General features: G+C 57.5%; 1 protein-coding gene across 3 annotated transcripts in view; it reads left to right on the top strand.

The window, feature by feature from the left end:
• Positions 1 to 217: 217 nt before the first annotated feature.
• Positions 218 to 18,047, top strand: part of PLXND1 (plexin D1) — a 49,829-nt gene continuing 31,999 nt past the window's right edge. The window contains exons 1-2 of one of the 3 annotated variants that reach the window (XM_047781499.1): positions 218 to 1,705; positions 16,465 to 16,641. In XM_047781499.1, the coding sequence (XP_047637455.1) occupies positions 392 to 1,705; positions 16,465 to 16,641 (1,491 nt within the window). In that variant the 5' untranslated portion in view covers positions 218 to 391. Of the gene's footprint in view, positions 1,706 to 13,983; positions 14,179 to 15,915; positions 15,967 to 16,464; positions 16,642 to 18,047 lie in introns of those variants that run through there. The other 2 variants (XM_047781519.1, XM_047781510.1) reach the window with 2 other exon arrangements.

Raw genomic sequence — 18,047 nt, 5'->3', positions numbered from 1 at the left:
CCTGGAGGGCACGGGGCGGCGGGACACACCGACAGCCGAGCGGGGGCCCGGCAGCCGGAGGGCAGGGTGGCAGCCGGGGGCTGAGGCCCGGGACGCCAGGGGAGGTGGGCCCCGGGCGGGAGGGGGCCCAGGAGGCGGGGCGCGGCCGGGCGGGGCGCGGCGGGGGCGGGGCGCGAGGGCGTATCCGCAACGGAGCCGCCCCCGTCCCGCCCCCGGGTTGCGCTGAGCTGCTGAGCCGGGCCGGGGCGCCGGGGCCGGGGGCGGCTGGCGCGGGCAGGAAGCGCCTCGCAGCCGGGGCCCGCCCCCCGCCTCCTGCCGCCTCCGGACTCCCGGCTCCCGGCCGCGCCGCGCCCCATGCACTCGCCGCGCCGCGCAGTCCGCGCACGCCCGGATGGCTCGTCGCGCCGCGGGCGGCGCACCCCTTAGCGCCCGGGCCGCCGCGGCCAGCCCCCTGCCGCGGCGCCCGCCATTCCCGGCCCCGTCGTGTCCGCTGCTGCTTCTGCTGTTCCTGGGGGCGGCGCGGATCGACGCTCTGGAGATCCAGCGCCGGTTCCCCTCGCCCACGCCCACCAACAACTTCGCCCTGGACGGCGCGGCGGGGACGGTGTACCTGGCGGCCGTCAACCGCCTCTACCAGCTGTCGGGCGCTAACCTGAGCCTGGAGGCCGAGGCGGCCGTGGGCCCAGTGGCGGACAGCCCGCTGTGTCACGCCCCGCAGCTGCCTCAGGCCTCGTGCGAGCACCCGCGGCGCCTCACTGACAACTACAACAAAATCCTGCAGCTGGACCCGGGCCAGGGCCTGGTGGTCGTGTGCGGTTCCATCTACCAGGGCTTCTGCCAGCTGCGGCGGCGGGGCAACATCTCGGCGGTGGCCGTGCACTTCCCGCCCGCCGCGCCGCCCGCCCAGCCCGTCACGGTGTTCCCCAGCATGCTGAACGTGGCGGCCAACCACCCAAACGCGTCCACCGTGGGGCTGGTCCTGCCGCCGGCCGCCGGCACCGGGGGCAGTCGCCTGCTCGTGGGCGCCACGTACACGGGCTACGGCAGCGCCTTCTTCCCGCGCAACTCCAGCCTGGAGGACCACCGCTTCGAGAACACGCCCGAAATCTCCATCCGCTCCCTGGATGCGCGCGGCGACCTAGCCAAGCTCTTCACTTTCGACCTCAATCCCTCCGACGACAACATTCTCAAGATCAAGCAGAGCGCCAAGGAGCAGCACAAGCTGGGCTTCGTGCGCGCCTTCCTGCATCCTCCGGACCCGCAGCCGGGAGCCCAGACCTACGCGTATCTGGCGCTGAACAGCGAGGCGCGCGCGGGCGACAAGGAGAGCCAGGCGCGGAGCCTGCTGGCGCGCATCTGCCTGCCCCGCGGCGCCGGCGGCGACGCCAAGAAGCTCACTGAGTCCTACATCCAGCTAGGCTTGCAGTGCGCGGGCGGCGCGGGCCGTGGCGATCTCTATAGCCGCCTGGTATCGGTCTTTCCCGCGCGAGAGAGGCTCTTTGCGGTCTTCGAGCGGCCGCAGGGAGCCCTGGCGGCCCGTACAGCTCCTGCGGCGCTCTGTGCCTTCCGCTTCGCCGACGTGCAAGCCGCAATCCGCGCCGCACGCAATGCCTGCTTCGTGGACCCCGCACCCGACGTGGTGGCGGTGCTCGACAGCGTGGTGCAGGGCACCGGGCCAGCCTGTGAGCGCAAGCTCAACATCCAGGTACGCCCAGGCCGCCGGGGCGCGGGGGTGCGAGGGACCATCGAGGGAGAGCGTGCAGTAACTGGGCAAGTTGTGTAACTGGGCAAGGTGTGACCGTGATGCAACCCAGATATGCGTGTACGGGGACCCGAGTGTGTACTCTGGGCCACAAATGCATTTGCGGGGACCCAGATATACTCGACAGGATACAGGCGGGGATGCAGGTGTTAGCCGAGGTGGTGGGGGGACTTAGTGTGAATATGGCTCAGGTGTGAGCATGGGGCACTTAAGTTGCCTGCTGAATTACAGGTAGGCATATCTCAGTGTGTGGGAGTGGTCTTGGTCTCCAGGTGGGCACTGGAGAGAGAGCCAACGGTGCGCAGCCCGCTGGTGGTCACAGGTGTTTCAGGGCTGAAGCTGAAGGCACAGCAAGTGAGTGCAGTGTCTGATCAAATATGTGTTCTGGGCCAGCTCTGTGAGCCCATCAGGGCTGCCTTTGGGAGTTGGCAGATGTGTGCACGGGTGTGGCAGGTGTGCAGGGAGGCAGGCAGGTGTGGAGCATGGCCCTGCAGTTGCAAGGTACGTGCAGCAGGGACACTGGTGCAACAGGGTGGGCCTGGGTGCACAGTGGGATGTGTGGCAAGGGACACAGGCATTTGGGAACCAATAGGCACTCTTCAGGGGGCCACTGGTTGGCAAAGAGGTGTGTTCCTGAGGCCAACTTTTATTCACTGATTCAACACAATTTACTGAGTGTTTCACTTGCACCAGGCATGGGGGCTAGTGGGGAAGGCAGGAGCAGTTGTAGGATACATACCCCATGGCCTAACTCTAGATTTTTAACAGTGACAGGAAGATATACTCTGTTCTTATCCCCATTTTACAGATAAAAAAAACTGAGGCACAGAGTTTAAGGAACTTGTTCAAGATCACACAGCTAGGAAGCAGCAGAGGCAGGATTTGAATCTGGGCTTTCTGGCCCCAGCATCTGTGTTCTTAATGCTGCCCAGCCTTTGCTGCCTCACAGCTCAGGGTGTGTGTTAGAGGAGTCCCAGTGGCTGGGTCAAGAGGTGCTGGCCTCGGGAGAGTGGAGAGAGGTGAGCAGACTGCATGCAGCACCGGAGTGCAGGAGGGGACAGGGAGGACCAGTGGTAGGACCACAGCAGCTGGGGCTCGGGCTGGGCCGGGCAGTGACTAGTGAGCCAGGTTGGGGGATTGATGTCTCTGTTAATCTTGGGGGGACATGACACAGGGGCCCAGTACAAGGGGGAACTTTGTGTGGTTCCACTCAAGGAAGCCCATCAAGGAGGGGTCACTTCTTCAGGGGGTCCTGGGAGGTGTCCCTGTGCCTTCTCCACACTGAGTCTGTGAGGAGACCTGGCCACTCCCGGGGGAAGCCTTAACTTCTCAAAACGCAGAACTCAGCCTTCTCCTCCTTGGGGCCAGGCCCCCTGTAGCCCTGCCCCATCCCTTCTCCGTGATCCTCAGGCCCCTGGCAAGCTCATGAGGTTAATTATTCCCCTGTGGGTGTGCCCAACACTGGGGCTTTGAGAAAACGCAGATTCCTTTGCTTGCAGCTGGGTCCCCACGCTGCCCACCACCCGGCTGGCCGGCTGCCCTGATGGTAAAGGTCACAGTGGGTGAGCAGGCAGACGGGCCCAGGAGCCTCTGCCAACCGCAGGGGCCAGCCTGGTTGGGGTGGCCCCCAGCACTGTGGTTAGGACATCACAGCCTGAGGGCACAGGCTTTGTTTCTGGGGTCTGAGAGCCTGGGGAGGTGAGTGGGGCTCAGTCCCTGCTCCCAGAGGGAAAAGCCTGTGGGAAGGGCCGTCCTGGCCCTTTCCAGGCTGCCTATCCCTCCAGGCTGCGGTGTGGGATTCCTCAGGCCCCACAGCCCCCCCACTCCCCCTCTGGCAGGAACCAGCCTGGTTCCCACGGTCCCTCGTCCTCAGCCTGGCCTGGTACAGTGACTCACTCTGCTGAAGCGGGCTGGGGCCTCCCTTTCCTTAGGGGGCAGGGCCTCTCCAGGGACAGCCCTAGGGACAGAATAGCCGAGGGCCTCCTCCCCATCCCAAGGTGGAGTAGGTTCCTGGCCCTCCTTGACCTCTTTGCCTTGTCTCCTTACCCCACTCCCCTTCCCCATGCCCAGGCCAGTGCTCCCAGATGTGTCCAAGGCCCCAGGGTCTCAGCCTCTAGCCTTGGACGGGGATGGGAGGGGGGTAGTTATACTTGCTCCAGGTTCCCCAGTTATAGGCTAAGAACTTGGACTTTGCACCCTGGGTTAAATCCTACTCCTTCACTTCCCAGCTGTGTGACCTTGACAAGTGACTTAACCTCTCTGAGCCTCAGTTTCCTTATCTGTAAAGTGGGGGCAATAAAATCTCTAAGGATTAATAAGGACTCGCTGAGTTAACTAATGTAAAGCACTTCATACCTGGCCATAGTGAGCACCTGGTGGTTGTCTGCTATTCTCGTTATTAGCCAAGGTCTGGGCCTGGTCCTGGACAGCAAACCTTGACCTGTTTTGTCTTGTTCTACAACAGTAAAGAGCCCATCTCTAGTGCCAGATGGACGCCTCAATCAACATTTCCTAAGCCCCTCCTGTGTACCTAGCCCTCTGCTGTGTGCTGGGGACCTGTGGTCATTCCCTTACTTTCTGCTGTCATGGACCATGCAGGGGACAGATGTGTAGCAAGGCACTTATGGCCCAGAAGGATGAGTGCTATGATAGGGGACCCGGGCAGAGGGAGCCTGGAGAGAGATGGCTAGGCCTCGGGGGGACGTGATATCCAAGCAGAGGTATATGGATGGGCAGGAGTTAATGGTGGGAGGCCGGCTGGAGGAGAGAGGGGAACAGCAGAGGGAACAGCCTGTGCAAAGGCCTGGAGGTGGGAAACAGCAAGGCGGGCTGGAGCAAAAAAGGTGGTCAGTGTGGCTGGGGGAGGCGGGCGGACCTGCTGTATTGCAGAAATGGGACTCTGTCCTGGGGACCCGGGGAGCCATGAAGGGTTTTAGCTAGAGGGTCTGAGCTGGATGAGCACCTCAGTTTCCTTCTTTGTAGAATGAGGATGAGAAAAGTACTGACCTCATAGGATCGTTTTGGTGTTAGATGAGATACCACCGGTACAGCACCCAAGTAGCGTGCCTGGGCCACATGTTTGCAGGTGCTGTCACTATCTTTAATGTAACTACTTTAGAAAGTCCCCAGGTGGCTGGTGGGAAGGAAAGATGAGAAGCAGGGAGCGTAGGTGGAGGCTGGTGTCATCTTCCAGGCAATAGTCACTCCTTCATTTGCAGATACATCTTGAGCACCTACTGTGTGTCAGGCTCTGTGGCAGGTGCTGGGCACAGCCAAGGGGGCAACCAGGACTTGTTCTTGGTTGGGGGGAGGTATGGGTCTAGTCTGAGGACATGGAGGGAAGTGGGGCGTTCAGGGCAGATTCGGATGCCTGGATGTAGCCCCAAAGGTGGGGGCAGACAAGATGGAGGAGAAGGGGGCTGCCCAGTCCGGCCTGGCCTTGGGATGGAAGTGGGGTAGGGGATGCAACAGGGGTGCCTCTGGGGGAGAGGGTGAGTTTGGTCGGGGTTGGGGTGGGTATCAAGGGCTGGAGTCCCGTCCCGCCCAGCCCAGTCTGCAGCACCAGATAGTCTCGGTGCCTTTCTGTCACTTTTCCAGGGACACCTGCCCCCTGTGCAGGGTGGCTCAGCCCCCTGGAAACCCAGCCTCCTGCTCTTGCTCTTGGGGTCTTGGGACCTCAGCTCCAGATCCCCTGGGCTGGTGGTCTTGGACATTCCAGCTCCTTGCCTGTCAGGCTTTGTCCTCTGCTGTCCACTTTTAAGATAACGGAGAGGGAGGAAGTCTTGTCCCCCAGGCTTCAGCAGGCCCCAACTTTGTCCCTGGTTGTTTGGGACATTGCATGTAGCCCTTTTGTTAATTCACGTATGAGGTGAAAGTGAGTTGAGAAGTTGGTGTGTGCTTTCAATGAGGGAAACTGAGGCCCAGGGCCACCCAGCAAGGAGGCCAGGGAAGGCTGAGTGTCCCTGAGTCTTTCCTGTCAACTCTTGAATGACCATAATATTTGCATTTTTTAATCAAAAAGAAAACCAACAGGGAAATGTCAATGCTGCATTTTCAAGGTGTCTTTTTATAGTAAAGGTGGAAAAAAAAAACCCTCAGGCAGTTTTAAACTGGCATGCAGTGGGTGGGTGCCCGTCGTCAAGAAGGCGTTTTCTGAACCAATTTAAGGGCTGAAATGCTGGGTGGAGGTGGAGGGAGATAAGCTTCCAAGATGGGCTTTCCATGGAGTTGGGCTGGGGGCTGGGAGTGAGCTCCCCGTGACCAGGGTTATAAGTAAAGATACTTGGTGGAACTTGGCAGAGTAGGTTCCAGGGGATTACTTTCTAGCCTAGAGAGACAGACAGGTCTTGGGCCAGGAGACACCTAACCCGCCTCTTTGCACTGGGAGCATGAGGGTAAAGCAGATGATGAGTCTTTGTCTGCTGCCCATGAGCTGTGTGACTTAGGATGAGTCAGTTACCTTCTCTGTGCCTCGTGCTTTCTCATTGTAAAATGGGACAGTGTCTCTCTCCGAGGATGTGGGCAGATTGAAATCTCACCTGAAGTGCCCAGGAAATGGCAGGTGGAGGTATTAGTACCAGGAGAAGAGAAGTACCTCTGAGAAAAGTGTGCTCAGTGTGTGGAATAGCCAATGGGGCAGGCAGCGCTCAGAGGAGGGAGGGGGTGGGGACCAAACCGGCTCAAAGGTGAGCAGGTGTGGGAGAGACAGAGGGGTGACGAGCAGGTGTATCTGGCAGGGGGTGCAGGCTGAGATGGAGAGTGGGCCTGGCCTCACTGCCATCGATGGTGTAGACGCTGAGCATCTGGGGGGCCTGAGGGGTGTATGAAGCCTCTGTGGGGCTGGATAATAACCATTGCCCAGCTCCCAGTGCTGAGCAGGGGCACGATGTGGGCCCTTCCCAAGCCCTAATGCATTTGCTCGCATAGCCCCCACCCTACTCTGTGAGGCAGGTAGTGCCCTTATCCCCAGTTCACAGATGGGGAAACTCAGGCCCAGGGTCTCACACACTGGTTAACAGGAGTAGGGGTCTGCAGACGGCTGTCTGGCTTTGGAGACTGCTGTGGGTGACCACTGGTGTTAGCTGTGGGCTCTCAGGTGGAGGTTCTCAGTTACCCTCCATCCGCTGGAGATCTGGGTGGGGCCCTTTGTACAAAACCCCCTCTTTGATAGTACCTCCAAGCAGGCCCTGGATGGAAGCCTGGCGCTGCCCCTGCAGTGACTCAGTTCCTCAGCGGGGTGAGGCTGGCTAGGGCCTCTGCAGAGGCCGGGCCATAAGTTGGGGCTAGGGCTGGTCAGGCCTCCTGAGGAAGTTGGGGAGCCACCTGGTGGCATTTGTCTCTGAAATGTGACAGTAAGCCCCCTGGCCCTTTGGGTGCACGAATGAGAGCTGTTTGAATGAGTTGACAAATCCTATTCAGCACCTGCCTCAGCCCTGGCCCGAGCTGCATGTCCACTGCCTCCCTGGGTAGTGTTTGCCAGGAGGGTGGAGGATTGATGCAGCCCTGGCCATGCCCAGTTAAGCCGGCCACACCCAGACTTGCCAAGTGGTGGGCAGGTCAGTGCTGGACTCTGGTGCCAACTCCACGGATTCAGATCCTGGCTCTGCACCTTCCTCACTGTGGCCTTTGGCAAGCCGCTTCCTGTCTCTGGACCTCCGTGTTGCCATCTGTAAAATGGGCTCAGGACAGACAAGAATGGGGCTGCCTGGCATTTAGTGGAGGCTGTCTATGGGTTGGCATCAGGCCCTACAGAAACGTCTTCTAAGGAGTCTGATTTACTCACTACCAGGGCTGTAGGTTTTCATGGAGAGAAAGGAAACAGGCCAGGTTCCGGGTTCTGGTTGCTAAAGAGAGGAGAGCAGACAGTGTGCATGGAAGAGGAGCTTAAGGGCCTGAGCCCCTGGGCCTGAGGAGTCCCTTCCCCTTTGTGGGCATCAGCTTCCCAACCTGATTTGGGCTGTAGGGTGGCAAGAATGCCCTCACTCTGTCACCAGAACTGCTCCCATCAGCATCATTATTATTATTACTGTTGTTTCCTGGGAACTTATCCTATATTGGGCATTTGTGGAAGCAATTTATATATAGTGTGTATCTTTTAACTCAGAAATAGAATGGGGTGAGTGTTATCCCCAACCTATAGAAAGGGGAAGCAGAGGCCCAGAGAGGAGAAGTGACTTGCCTAGGGTCACATAACAGATAAAAGGTGAGCAGGTGTCTGGCTTCAGAGCTTGTGCTCATCACCTTTACTCCCTGGTTCCTCTGGAAACTCAGACTGAAGGGGCTTGAGCCACAGAGGCCCTCAAGGTCACAGTGGGAAGGGGTGAATGGGTCCCTTTTGAAGGTAGAGAAACAGACCCAGGAATGTTCTTCCCCTGCTGGGGCTGCTGTGGGGAGAGTGAGAACTTTCCAGTGAGGCCTGCAGAGCTGCTGAGCCCCAGGGCCCAGCGTAGTCCCAGGCGAGGGCCAGGCCCCTGGGCGCACCACTCTGTTCTCCAGGACCACAGGGGCCTCCACCTTTACCCTCCAGAGCCCAGACCTCCCGGGAAGCATCTCCTGCTGGTCTCTGCTACTGGCAGAGGGTTCTCCGACTGTGGCACGGAGGGGGCTCAGCTTTGCTACATGGCCACCCCTCAAAAAGGATGAATCCTCTAGAAGCCCCTAGGCAGGCAGACACTGAGGGCAGAACATACACCGAAGCCAGAGCTGCACACTGACCAGCCTCATCTGAGGAGTCAGAGAAGGCTTCCTAGAGGAAGGGGATGTTGGAGAAGGACTTTGACAGATGGGGCTGGGGGAGACCTTCTAGGCAGAGGACATAGCAGGGGCAGAGGCCCGGCGATGTGGTAGAATGTGGTTTGGGCAGCAGGCAGAGATGCACCAAGAGCATCTGAGGTCTGGGGTGCAGGCCAAGGATTTGGATACCTCCTGTGGGCTGCAGGGAGAGTGAGACCTAGTTGATCTGGTTCCAGAAGGGACCCTGTGGCTGCTGGCCTCGCCATTAGTCCTGCCCAGTGCTGGCGGTAGCAGGAGGCTCTCTCCCAGAGCCCCTGCTGGGCTGGACCAGGTGACTCCCAAGGGCCCCTCCTGCTCTGCCAACGGTGTGGGGATTGCCATGGAAACCAGCCAGTCCCTGTGTGGGGACAGGCCCAGAAAGTCTTCTGGTGCCAGCCATGTGGATTTGGATCTTGGCTACCCCCAGAGCTCAGCCGTTTTCTTCTTTCCAAAGTCTGTGCTGGGCCAGGGCCGAACTGACAGGCCGCCCGGAAGGGCCCGCTCCACCCACTCTCCCGCTGCTGTGCCACCGCTGGGCCAGCAAGGCTCGCCCCGCCCAGTCCACCATCTCTCACCCTGAAACACGATAAATCACGCACTAGAGGAGGAAGGAAGCTCGCAGCTCCATTACGAGGCCCCACGAGGCCCCAGTGGGGCGTTAATCACGGAGCGCTTTCTGCTCTGATCAGTAAATAATGGGGGGGCCATGGGCAGAGGCCTTGCAGCGGAGGCCAGGCCCAGGAGAGGAGCAAAATGGGGATCGGCTGTCCTCTCCACCCCTTGCGCCTCTCAGAGCTTGTCCATCATCTGGGCCAAGGTGATGGAGCCCTCTAGAAGCAGCCAGCTCCTCCGTGGGCCTCAGTTTCCCCAGCTTGCAATCCAGGGCCTTTCAGCTCCAAGTGGCCAGAATCCCACAACTGTTGGCAGCGCCTGATGAGTAGTGGTGGAGAGACTGAGGGTTAGGAAGAGGGTTCTGGAGCCAGCCAGCCTAGCTTGGAGGCTCATGTCAAGCTATTCTGGCTGTGTGACTCTGGGCAAGTCACATTACCTCTCTGTGCCTCAGTTTTGGTTGCTGTAAAGTAGCAGCCACTTAGGAGGGTATGGTGAGGGTTAAATGAAGTTACACAGGCAGAGATCTCTGCACAAAGTAAAGCATAGCTGCTCATTATTGTTGTGTTTATTGGTTCTACTGTGTTGTTATTATGAAGCTGTCCCTTCCCCACTTGGGCTAGGTCTCTGAACTGGCACATGAGCAGCTGGAGAGAGAGCCCCATGTCACCTCCATGTCTCCGGCACATGGGACCTGGCCCAGAGATGCGTGCTAGGGCCCCCCACCGCACCCATAAGCAGTTGTAAGAGGACTCTAGGACCGAGGCCAGTACCCTCCGGGGGACTGACTGGGAGGAGGGTGTGAGTTGCAATCTCCAGGGCCCCTCAGCCCCAGGAGGAAGAAGGCCCAGTGTCCCCAGGAGAGGCGGCTTGCAGCTCTCAGCTCTCAGCTTCTGGCCCGCGTCCCTTCAGGGCAAGAAGCTGGATCCAACTGTTCCCTGGGCCAGGAGGGGCTGGAGCTGCCTGTGCTGCCACCCTGCCCCGCCCCCGCAGGAACTGGGGGAGGGACTGACTGCCCTCTCCCGCCCTGGCCAGGAAGAGTCGCTGGCTGCCCATCCCACACTGCACTCCTCTGGGACCCGGGAGGGAGGGCTGGAAATGGGGCCAGGCTGGGCCAGGATGAGAAACAGCTTCGAGAAGGGGGAGCTGGGTGTCTGGGGGGCCGCGTCCAGCTAACAAAACAACGGCTGCTTGAATCAGCGGTTGCAGGCGGCAGCCCTGGCTGGCCTGGCCCTGGCTCCCAGCACCCTGTCTGGTGAGGGCCACACTGCTGTCCAGGCTCAGGGGCTTGACTTGGGTGGAGGGTGGAGTGGCTAGTCCCCGAACCTCTGCCTGATGGCCCACAGGGCTGATTGGAAACATTTAGTGAGTACCTGCAGTGCTCAATACTGAGCAATGCTCTGAGCTGAACTGTATGGTGGTGCAGTCATTGCCCCCAGTTGGTAGGTGAAGAGACTGAGGCTCAGTGAGGATGGGGCAGGCTGCAGTGACTTTAGAGCCATGAGACATGGCACATCTGCGGCTGTTAAATGGGAACAAGAGCGTGTGTGCTCCAGGGCCTCTGACCTCAGCCTGGGGCTATCCCTCCATGTGTGTTCAGCTTCACAGCATTGCCGGTGGTAGATAGATGTGTGTGGATAGGTGGACACATCGTGCTGGGAATGCCTGGCCCACTGGTCCACATGGCCCTTTTAGATGGTGCCCCACTGGCCCAGACGACCTCAGCACCTGCTGCTGGGGGCTCCGCCTCCTGTAGAGAGGTGGGCAGGGAAACCAAAGCAGGCCTCCTCTGAAGCTTTGGAAGGGTGCATCCAGGCTGTTGTGTCCATTGCCATTTGTTGGTTTTACCTGCCTGATTCAGGCAGCCTGGAGCAGGTAGGGAATTACTGCGCTATGTGTCCTGAGGAAGACTCTGCCCCTCTCTGTGCCTTGGTTTCCCCAAGGCACTTCTCTTCCCTCTGGCTCAAAGCCAGGCCTCTTGACTTGTTCCCTGGCCTTGTCTGCCATTCTCTCCCACCCTGTCCCTACCCCTGACCCTCAGGAAGTGAAGTCTTGGTCTCCAACAGGGAGGTGCTGGTATTTCCTTTCTTGGCAGCACACAGCTTCCTTCTTGGTGTGGGGGCTGTTGCCAGAGGACCCCATAGCCAAGTGCATCCTGCCCGCTTCCAAGGGCTGGCACCCAGTAGGCCCACAGCTGAGGAGGGGTCAGCTCAGTGGAGCTGCAGCTGAGAGGGTACATAGGCTAAGGTGGGAGGGAGGAGTTAGCGTTCAGGAGTCATGGGTGTGGTTTCAAATCCAGACCTGACCTGTGACCTTGGGGACCTTGAGAACACTTCCCCCTTTAATCTCAGAGCTTCTGAAGTGGGGGAGGGGTTACTCACCTGGGCTCTGTGGGAAGAGCGTGCCAGTCAGACAGCCATTACTGCCCTGCTGGGCCCTGCTGGCTCCTGATCGATGGGGTGATTTCCTGGCGCCTCCTCACCTGTGCATGCTGAGGGAGAGGGAGCTGGCCAGGACAGGGGCTGAGGGGGAAGCCAAAGAGGGGCAGGCCAGATGGAGCAGGGCCTTGAGGGTCCAGGAGCAATGTTTGGCTTTATGTTGAGGGTACAAGGGAGCCATTGAAGGCTCTTGAACTGTGGAAGGGACACAACCTGCTTTGCATTTTTTTTCTTTCTTTCTTATTTTTAAATTATTTTTATTTTTTTAAAGGAAGAGTTGCAACTTTTATTTCAGTTTCTCTCTCTCTTTTGTTTTGGTTTATTTTTTGGCCACACTGGCAGCATATGGAAGTTCCTGTGTCAGGGATCAAACCTGTTCCACACAGCAACAACCAGAGCCATAGCAGTGAGAATGCAGGAGCCTTAACCTGCTAGGCCATCAGAGAACTCCCTCTTTCTTTTTAAAATAACTTTTACACTTTTGAATAAACTTATTTTATATTTTATTTTGTTTTATATTATTTTTCACGCTGCATCCACGGCATATGGAAGTTCCCAGTCTGGGAATTGCATCTCAGATGTAGCTGTGAACAACCTAGCTGCAGCAATGATCCTTAATCCACTGCACTGGGCCGGGGAGTGAACCCGTGCTGCCTTAGAGATAGCACTGGATCCTTAACCCACTGCACCACAGCAGGAACTCCAGAATAATTTTAGATTTACAGGAAGGTTACAAAGATGATACCGATAGTTTCTGCATACCTTTCCCTCAGTTGTCTCCATTGCTTAGGTCATACATTATGACAAATAATGACGTATTTGTCAAAACTAAGAAACCGACTACTTTACTCTCTACTAAACTCCAGACTTTGCTCCCCCAATGTAATTTTTCTATTCCACCATCCCATGTTGCATTTAGTGCTTTGCTGTTTTAAAAGCTTCTTTTGGCTGCAGCCCCCAGCCTGGTGCAGTGAGTGACAGGCCACCCCGCAGACTGCTTCTCAATACCCCAAAATGAATGTGCACTTTCAGCTCCTCACCAGTGAAACCTCACTTTCCCGGGATCAGGGTTTGATAACAACCAAAAACTTGAGGCAGGAAAGCTCCTGCCTTCATGCTTCATTGCAAAACATGAAGCCCCAACAGCCAGTGTAGTCTACACCTGGGACAGAACCACAGGGTTTTTTAGCCTGCCTTTGGCTCCTCATCCCCCTCTGAGTGCTTCCTGTGGTGAAGCTGACATTTGTTGGGGTCTGCGGGCAGGAGGCAGAGGCCTGAGAAGCCAGGCTCTTGAAGCTCTTGCTCCAGCTGGCTTCCTGGGCAGAGAAAGTCAACACAATTACAGTTGGTAGTGAAATCAATATGTCAGAGTTTTAATGGGAGAGTGGGCAGAGCTGAGCTTTGGCCCCAGGAGGCAGCCAGCCAGAGAAGGAGAGGGTGTCCTGCCCCTAGAAAAGAGCTGAGACCAGATGCCGCCCATTGCTCATCCCATTTCAGAGAGGGATAAACTGAGGTTCTTAGAGGAGCCAGGTACTTCCTGGCCCCGAACACCTGCCTCTCCTATGTTACACAGTAGATATACATTTGATGCATACTTTTCCTTCTCTTCTTACCACACAGCACAGCAGTGCTGCTCTCAATATTTCTGCTTGGAAAGGAAGAAGCTGAATACAGTCATTCACATTTTAGTCAAAATTAGCTTCATTTCTTTAGTAAACACTTGCCCCACAGTATAATCTCCACCCTGGAGAAGCTCATACATCATATGCTACCATGAGAAATGAAAGTGGTGACCAGCACAGTGCTGTGACAGAGGAGGGGAGAGGTTTTTTTGGGAGTTGCCTCTTGAAGGCTGGCTAAAAACTTGCTTCCTGGGCACCTGGCAGAGGGAACAGCATGGGTCAAAAGAAGGGGTACTGGAGGGCTGGAGGCGGGGAGCCTAAGTGACTCAGAGGTGTGGGAAGGGCATTGGCAGCTGAAGGAACAACATCATGAAGGTTCAGGCACCCTGGTAGGAAAGTGTGGCCACATTTGGGAAACTCCAGAGATTGTTGTGGTCAGAGCAGAGGGTGGGGCAGAGAAAGAAGTGACGCTCCAGGCATGAGCAGCCGGCAGGAGCTGGATCACTAAGGCCTTGAATGCCAGGCTGGACCCTGAGGACAGCCGGGAGCCCACCAGGGAGGGGCTCACCAGTCTCACGCCTGGGAAGGTGGCCGTGGTGGACAGGAGGAGGCCACCGGAGATCCTAGCCCTCCCCCTGCCCTCACCCATGAGGTTTGGGGTTTGGAAAGACCAACTGCTGATGAGATGGGAGGCGGGCCAAGCTAATGGAGGAATCTCAGGCAGAGTCACAGGGTCAGGGCCGTGTTTGGGGCCGATGGCCCCTGGAGACTGAGTTCAGCTGAGGCTGTGCTCGGGATGGCCGCCAGGCCCCCAAGCCCCTGTCCCCCTTCCCAGGCTGCGTCCCTGACAGCAGAGGCCCTGCCTACCCCGTGTGTCCTGCTTCCGTTTTCGAGTCAGTTGCAGCCTTGTGATCTCCCCGCTGCCTGCCACCCCCCCGCCCTGGCCCAGCACAGATCACGCAGAGCGGCTAACACGGTACTTCTCCTTTAAACATTTTTTTTAATTTTATTTTTAGAATAGCAAAGAAAAAAAGTCAGAGGAAAGGCTTTTTAGAGAATTCCTTTAGCACAGAATTAATGGCGGTGAGCGGCAGGGTGGGCAGTCGAGAACCGTGTTCCCAGTGCTGGCCTGCCTCGTTCTCTCCACCGCCTGGGCCCCGCTGTTCCTAGGACCCCGATCCTGGCTGGTGGGGGACCCCCATCCCAGGGCCTGGGACAGAAAATCCCAAAGGTACCAGCCGGGTCTCCCAGGCCGCCCCTTCCTGCCCTCCCACCTCTGGCAGGGCTCAGGAAGATCCTGTCCCTGGGGCGAGGGTTTACAATTTTAATTTTAGAACAACGTATTATTTAATGACGCACATAATCCATATTCAGTGAAGAAAATTATACAGCCCCTGGAAAAAACGTCCTCATGGCAGGACTCAGGCCCAGGCGCCCTCTCTCCTGCCTGCTTGCTGCCTTGCCTCTTCCCTACAGCAGCAGGATTGCCAGGGGGTGGTGGGGGTGACAAGGGGAGAGGCGGCTGGGGAGACGGGTCAGCAGCCTCTTCCCAGCTCCCCCCCACCCCCCTGCCATGCACCTGGGGCACAGAGATGACAAAGAGGGTGAAGCTGGGCAGGGTAGGTTGGAGACCATGAAATGATGGTCTGGCTGGTGACACTGCAGCAGAGGAAACAACATGGGAACAGGACCCAGCTTGGAATGTCTGAGGAGGAGAAATGATGCTTGTGTGGCTGGCATGGAGGAGGAAGGGCAAGGAGGGTGTGGGGTGGGCTTGGAAGGTCTCAGGCACCCAGTGGGACAGTTTAGGTTTTGAGGTTTGTTCTCAGTATCGTGTGAACAGTCAGAGGGTTTTAAGCATCAGAGACCTTGTATCACCTAATCCTGTGCCTGTGTGGGAGGTGCTCCCATTTTACAGCTGGGTAAACTGAGGTCAGCGGAGTGAAGTGACTTGCCAGGTCACCCCTAGCCATCCTGGGAAGGCCACCCAGTCACAGGTTGTGGCTCAGAGCACTCTCCAGCCCTACCTCCTCTCTGGGCTCTGAGCTCAGCTGTGTTTATTTTCCCAAGGAAGAGGGACCCAGTATTTATGGTTTGCTTTAGAAAACTAGCTGAGATTTTGTGTAAAACCCATGTAGGCACATCATCAGTGGCTTTGGCTTGTAGAAAGCCCAGACAAGGGGAAAGAAAACCTCTAAAGCTGTGCCCTGAAGCCAATCTGCTGCCCACTTCAGTCCTGGTGGCATAACACGGCAGCTGGTGACCTTGAGTAGGCCACGTCCCCTCTGAGCCTCAATTTCCTAATCTGTGATGTGGGACCTCAGAGAGCTGCCAGGATTCAGGGAGTGGATGCACACACCTGGTACAGGGTCCGTTCCCAGTAAATGTGGCCTGTTATGTTTGCTGTCATGACTATACACCATTTTCACCAAAATGGCCCCATGACATCCTGTGACTTTTCTCAGCCAGATATCTTTCTTCATAATAAATAAGATTTGTGGTGTTGCCAAGTGGGGGTGGCTGTTGGCTCTCCCGGATGATGTGCTTAATCTCAAAGGCGCTTCCTGGAGGCCTGTGTTGTGTTTTTATGCAAATTGCAGAGGAAACCTTTGTGAGAACCAACAAAACTCAGAGAAAGGGGAGAAAGGTGGGCACAAGTCCAGGGGATGGCCGGGGACTGGGGTCACCAGCCACAGTTGTCCTGGTCCTGGAGGTGGGGCTGATGTGGATGGTGGGACTGTGCCTTTGGACACAGCTGGCCTTGGTCTGTCCATCGGTGATGTGGGCGGATTAAGGGATATGTGCTGGGGAGGGAGAGAGGGGCCTTAGTTTGGGGAGGCCTTAGCCTGGGTCTGGTGATCGGCTGGGAATGTGGGTGGTCCTGGAGGCAGAGCAGGGGGCCTGGGGAGAGAAAATATAGCTGGGACAGGACAGGGGCGACACCTCTTGGGCATCAGCAGGTAAGTGGAGGCAGAGGCTGGCCCCATTGCCTCCTTCATACTCCTGCCCAGTTCCTCTGTATCCCAAATGTGCCCATCTCCTCTGGGTAGCTGCACGACTGAAGCCGAGGGCAGGGATTGATCTGGGATCAGAGATAGGGACCTGCTTGTGTTTAGGCCTGAGCCCAGAGCTGGGCAAATAAAGCAGCAGCAGCAGGACTAGCAAAGCTCTGCTGCTGAGGCCTGAGACACCAGCCATCCAGTTGGGCCAAGAGCCCAAGAAGTTTCCTGAGTCGAGGTCTGATGTGCCCTCTCTTTTGCAGCTGCAGCCGGAGCAGCTGGACTGCGGGGCCGCCCACCTGCAGCACCCGCTGTCCATCCTGCAGCCCCTGAAGGCATCGCCCATGTTCCGAGCCCCGGGCCTCTCCTCCGTGGCTGTGGCCAGCGTGGGCAACTACACAGTGGTCTTCCTGGGCACAGTCAGTGGAAGGCTGCTGAAGGTAGGGCTGGGGCTGGGGGCGCCTTGGGGGGGCGGGCGCTGGCTTGGGGGAGGGGCACTTTCCACATGTTTCTTCCACCCTTGCTCACAACAGTAAGTGCCTGTCGTGCAGAGGATGGCACTGGGCTGAACCTGGTCACCAGGACCGGGGATTTGAAGCCAGAGGATCTGAGTTCAAGTCCCTGGGCCCTGCCACTTGCAGGCTGTTTGACCTTGAGCAATGAACTCTCTCCCCTCCTGGCTTCAGTTGCCCCATCTGATAAGGGCTGTAAGTTTGGCCTCTCAAGATGCTGGTAGGGCTTTGATGGTGCAGGAAGGGTGGGGGGAGACCACAGCCTGGCAAGTGGGGCTCTCCCTCCCACTTCCTTCTCCACCCTATCGGCTGCCCTCTGCAGATCCCCTCAACCACCCAGTCAGGTGACTGGTTTCTGAAGGTAATGGTGCCCGGCCCTGAGATGCCGAGAGCTGGGGAGGGATGAGAGGAATCCGGTTTCCCCACTGGGGAGCCCACAGGTGAGGGTGTGGGCCTGCCCCCCAGCCACCTCCCACTTCTGCTGACAAGAGGTCCGAGGCCTGGCACGGCTCCAGCCTACACCGGGCCCTGGCCTCATTGATTCAGATCAGACAATCCAGTTCCCTCAGCTACCCAGACAGACGTGAGCAGTGGGGTTTAGCGTCCAGCCTGCCTGGCCCTGGGATGCTTGCCAGCCCCTAACATGTGGGGATGTCACCAGGCATGGGAGCAGAGAGGAGGCGGGGGTCCTCCTCAGCCTGCACAGCTTCTGTTGAGGGTCTTCAGACAGTCTGGCTTGTGTTTTAGGAGCAGATACTTGCATGTGGGTCCTGCCTCCTCCTCTCCCACATCCATCCAGGAGTCTTCCCCACCCCCTGCCCATGAAGCTGCAGTTATTAGGCACCACTGTTTACTTAGGCTCAACAGGCACATCAGGGGCATCATCAAGTTTATTTTATTTATTTATTTATTTTTAATTTTATTTAGTTGTTGTTGTTGTTGTTGTTGCTATTTCTTGGGCCGCTCCCGCAGCATATGGAGGTTCCCAGGCTAGGGGTTGAATCGGAGCTGTAGCCACCGGCCTACGCCAGAGCCACAGCAACGCAGGATCCGAGCCACGTCTGCAACCTACACCACAGCTCACGGCAACGCCGGATCGTTAACCCACTGAGCAAGGGCAGGGACCGAACCCGCAACCTCATGGTTCCTAGTCGGATTCGTTTACCACTGCGCCACGACGGGAACTCCAAGTTTATTTTTTTAAATTTTTTTGTCTTTTTTTTTTTTTTTTTTTTTTTGTCATTTTAGGGCCACACCTGAGCATGTGGAGGTTCCCAGGCTAGGGGTCTAATCAGAGCTGTAGCCGCCGGCCTACACCACAGCCACAGCAACAT

The sequence above is a fragment of the Phacochoerus africanus genome, chromosome 1 (genome assembly GCF_016906955.1).
Source record: "Phacochoerus africanus isolate WHEZ1 chromosome 1, ROS_Pafr_v1, whole genome shotgun sequence".
Classification (NCBI taxonomy): domain Eukaryota; kingdom Metazoa; phylum Chordata; class Mammalia; order Artiodactyla; family Suidae; genus Phacochoerus; species Phacochoerus africanus.
This window is presented reverse-complemented; position numbering and strand designations above follow the sequence as displayed.